The sequence below is a fragment of the Petromyzon marinus genome, unplaced genomic scaffold (assembly GCF_048934315.1).
Source record: "Petromyzon marinus isolate PM22_M1 ecotype Great Lakes invasive population unplaced genomic scaffold, UKy_Petmar_22M1.pri1.0 PM_Scaffold_52, whole genome shotgun sequence".
Classification (NCBI taxonomy): Eukaryota; Metazoa; Chordata; class Hyperoartia; order Petromyzontiformes; family Petromyzontidae; genus Petromyzon; species Petromyzon marinus.
The window spans coordinates 289,486-292,760 of NW_027423524.1; the positions used below are offsets into that span (position 1 = coordinate 289,486).

The 3,275-nt window shown below is 55.3% G+C and overlaps 1 protein-coding gene across 2 annotated transcripts in view; it reads left to right on the top strand.

The window, feature by feature from the left end:
- The window catches only part of LOC116936986 (hypoxia up-regulated protein 1-like), a 109,195-nt gene extending 107,377 nt beyond the window's left edge, over positions 1-1,818 (top strand). For both annotated transcript variants that reach the window (XM_076064552.1, XM_076064553.1), the window contains one exon: positions 1-1,818. This exon is cut by the window's left edge and continues 1 nt beyond it. In XM_076064552.1, coding sequence (XP_075920667.1) covers positions 1-542 — 542 coding nt within the window. In that variant the 3' untranslated portion in view covers positions 543-1,818.
- The last annotated feature ends 1,457 nt before the right edge of the window (positions 1,819-3,275 follow it).

Consider the following 3,275-nt stretch of genomic DNA (forward strand, 5'->3'; position numbering starts at 1 on the left):
ACTGGAAGAATGAATCTCTGCTGAGGCTGAGTGAACAGCTCCCGTGGGAGTCTCCGCCGGCGCTGCTGTCCCGTGACGTGGACTCTCGCTCCGCCGGACTGGAGCGCGAGGTCCACTACCTCCTCAACAAGGCCCGCATCGCCAGGTCCACCGGATCCGCCGGATCGTCCTCCTCCGGATCTTCCTCCACGGGATCCAAGGCTCGCAACTCCAGCAAGGCGGGGCAGACAGCCGGAGCCGGAGCCGGAGCGGATTCCGGAGCCGGAGCGGAATCCGGAGCCGGAGCGGATTCCGGAGCCGGAGCGGAAACCGGAGCGGAATCCGGAGCCGGAGCCGGAGCGGAAGCCGGAGATGGAACGGAAGCCAGAACCGGAGCCGGAGCCGGAGCCGAAACTGAAACTGAAACTGGAGCCGGGGTTGAAACCGGAGCCGGGGTTGAAACCGGAGCCGGAGCGGAATCCGGAGCCGGAGTTTCGGATGAGAATGAGACCTCTGAGTCATCCCCACCGGGGAATGTGAACCATGACCCTCAAGAACTATAGACACACACACACACACTCACATACACACATACACACACTCACATACACACAGACACACACTTACATACACACAGACACACACACACATACACACACTTACATACACACTCTCTCATACATACACACTCACATACATACACACTCACACACACTCACATACATACATACACACACACACTTACATACATACACACATATACACACACACACATACACACACACATACACACAGACACACACACATACACACAGACACACACACACTCACATACATACACACATACACTTACATATACACTTACATATACACATACACATACATACACACACTCGCATACATACACACATATACACACATACATACACTCACATACACACATACACACACATACATACACACTTACATACACACACACACTTACACACTCACACACACACTCACATACATACATACACGCACACTCACATACACACACACACACTTACATACACACATACATACATACACATACATACACACACACATACATACACACACATATACACTTACACACACACACACACTCTCATACATACACTCACAAACATACACACACATACACATACATCCACTCACATACATACACATACACTCATTCATACACAAATACATAGACACTTACACTCATACACATACACACACTTACATACATACACACACTTACACACATACACACATACATACACATACACACTTACATACACATACACACTTACATACACATACACACTTACATACATACACACATACATACACATACACACTTACATACATACACACATACATACACATACACACTTACATACATACACATACACACTCTCCTACATACACATACATACACTCATACACACACTCATACACACACACAGACGTACAAACAGACACACACACACAGACATACACAGACACACACACACAGACATACACACACACACACAGACAGACATACAAACACACACAGACAGACATACAAACACACAGACACACACAGACAGACACACACAGACAGACACACACACAGACACACAGACACACACACACAGACACACAGACACACACACAGACACACACACACAGACAGACATACACACACACAGACACACAGACACACACACACAGACAGACATACACACACACAGACAGACACACAGACACACACACACCCTACCCACCCTACCCCCCCTACCCACCCTACCCACCCTACCCACTAATAAACCCCTAAACCCACAGCCAGCTTTGTATCTCCCGCCGGTTCCTATTGATGCTGTGTAGTTACACAGACAAAGCTACCCCAGGTAGCCTCTTGCGTGTCTCTCTGTGTACAACCGTGTGGGTGGGTGGGTGGGGTTCACGGTGACCGTGTGGGTGGGTGGGTGGGGTTCACGGTGACCGTGTGGGTGGGTGGGTGGGGTTCACATTGACCGTGTGGGTGGGTGGGTGGCTGGGGTTCACGGTGACCGTGTGGGTGGGTGGGTGGGGTTCACATTGACCGTGTGGGTGGGTGGGTGGGGTTCACGGTGACCGTGTGGGTGGGTGGGTGGGGTTCACGGTGACCGTGTGGGTGGGTGGCTGGGGTTCATGGTTACCGTGTGGGTGGGTGGGGTTCACGGTGACCGTGTGGGTGGGTGGCTGGGGTTCATGGTTACCGTGTGGGTGGGTGGGGTTCACGGTGACCTTGTGGGTGGGTGGGTGGGTGGGGTTCACGGTGGCCGTGTGGGTGGGTGGGTGGGTGGGGTTCACGGTGACCTTGTGGGTGGGTGGGTGGGTGGGGTTCACGGTGACCGTGTGGGTGGGTGGGTGGGGTTCACGGTGGCCGTGTGGGTGGGTGTGGGTGGGTGGGGTTCATGGTGACCGTGTGGGTGGGTGGGTGGGGTTCACGGTGACCTTGTGGGTGGGTGGGGTTCACTGTGACCGTGTGGGTGGGTGGGGTTCACTGTGACTGTGTGGGTGGGTGGGTGGGGTTCACGGTGGCCGTGTGGGTGGGTGGGTGGGGTTCACGGTGACCGTGTGGGTGGGTGGGTGGGGTTCACATTGACCGTGTGGGTGGGTGGGGTTCACAATGGCCGTGTGGGTGGGTGGGGTGGGTGGGGTTCACGGTGGCCGTGTGGGTGGGTGGGGTTCACAATGGCCGTGTGGGTGGGTGGGGTTCACAATGGCCGTGTGGGTGGGTGGGGTTCACAATGACCGTGTGGGTGGGTGTGGGTGGGTGGGGTTCATGATGGCCGTGTGGGTGGGTGGGGTTCACGGTGTCCGTGTGGGTGGGTGGGGTTCACAATGACCGTGTGGGTGGGTGGGTGGGGTTCACGGTGACCCTGTGGGTGGGTGGGTGGGGTTCACGGTGGCCGTGTGGGTGGGTGGGTGGGGTTCACGGTGGCCGTGTGGGTGGGTGGGTGGGGTTCACGGTGGCCGTGTGGGTGGGGTTCACGGTGACCGTGTGGGTGGATGGGGTTCACGGTGGGTGGGTGGGTGGGGTTCACTGTGACCGTGTGGGTGGGTTAGTCTGCACAGTGTCCATGTAGCCAGCTGTCGAAGGGATGGGTGGGTGTTTGGTTGGGTGGGTGATTGGTTTGGTGGGTGGGTGGGTGTTTGGTGGGTGTATGGTTGGGTGGGTGTTTGGTTGGGTGGGTGTTTGGGTGGGTGGGTGTTTGTTTGTTGGGTGGGTGGGTGTTTGTTTGGTGGGTGGGTGGTTG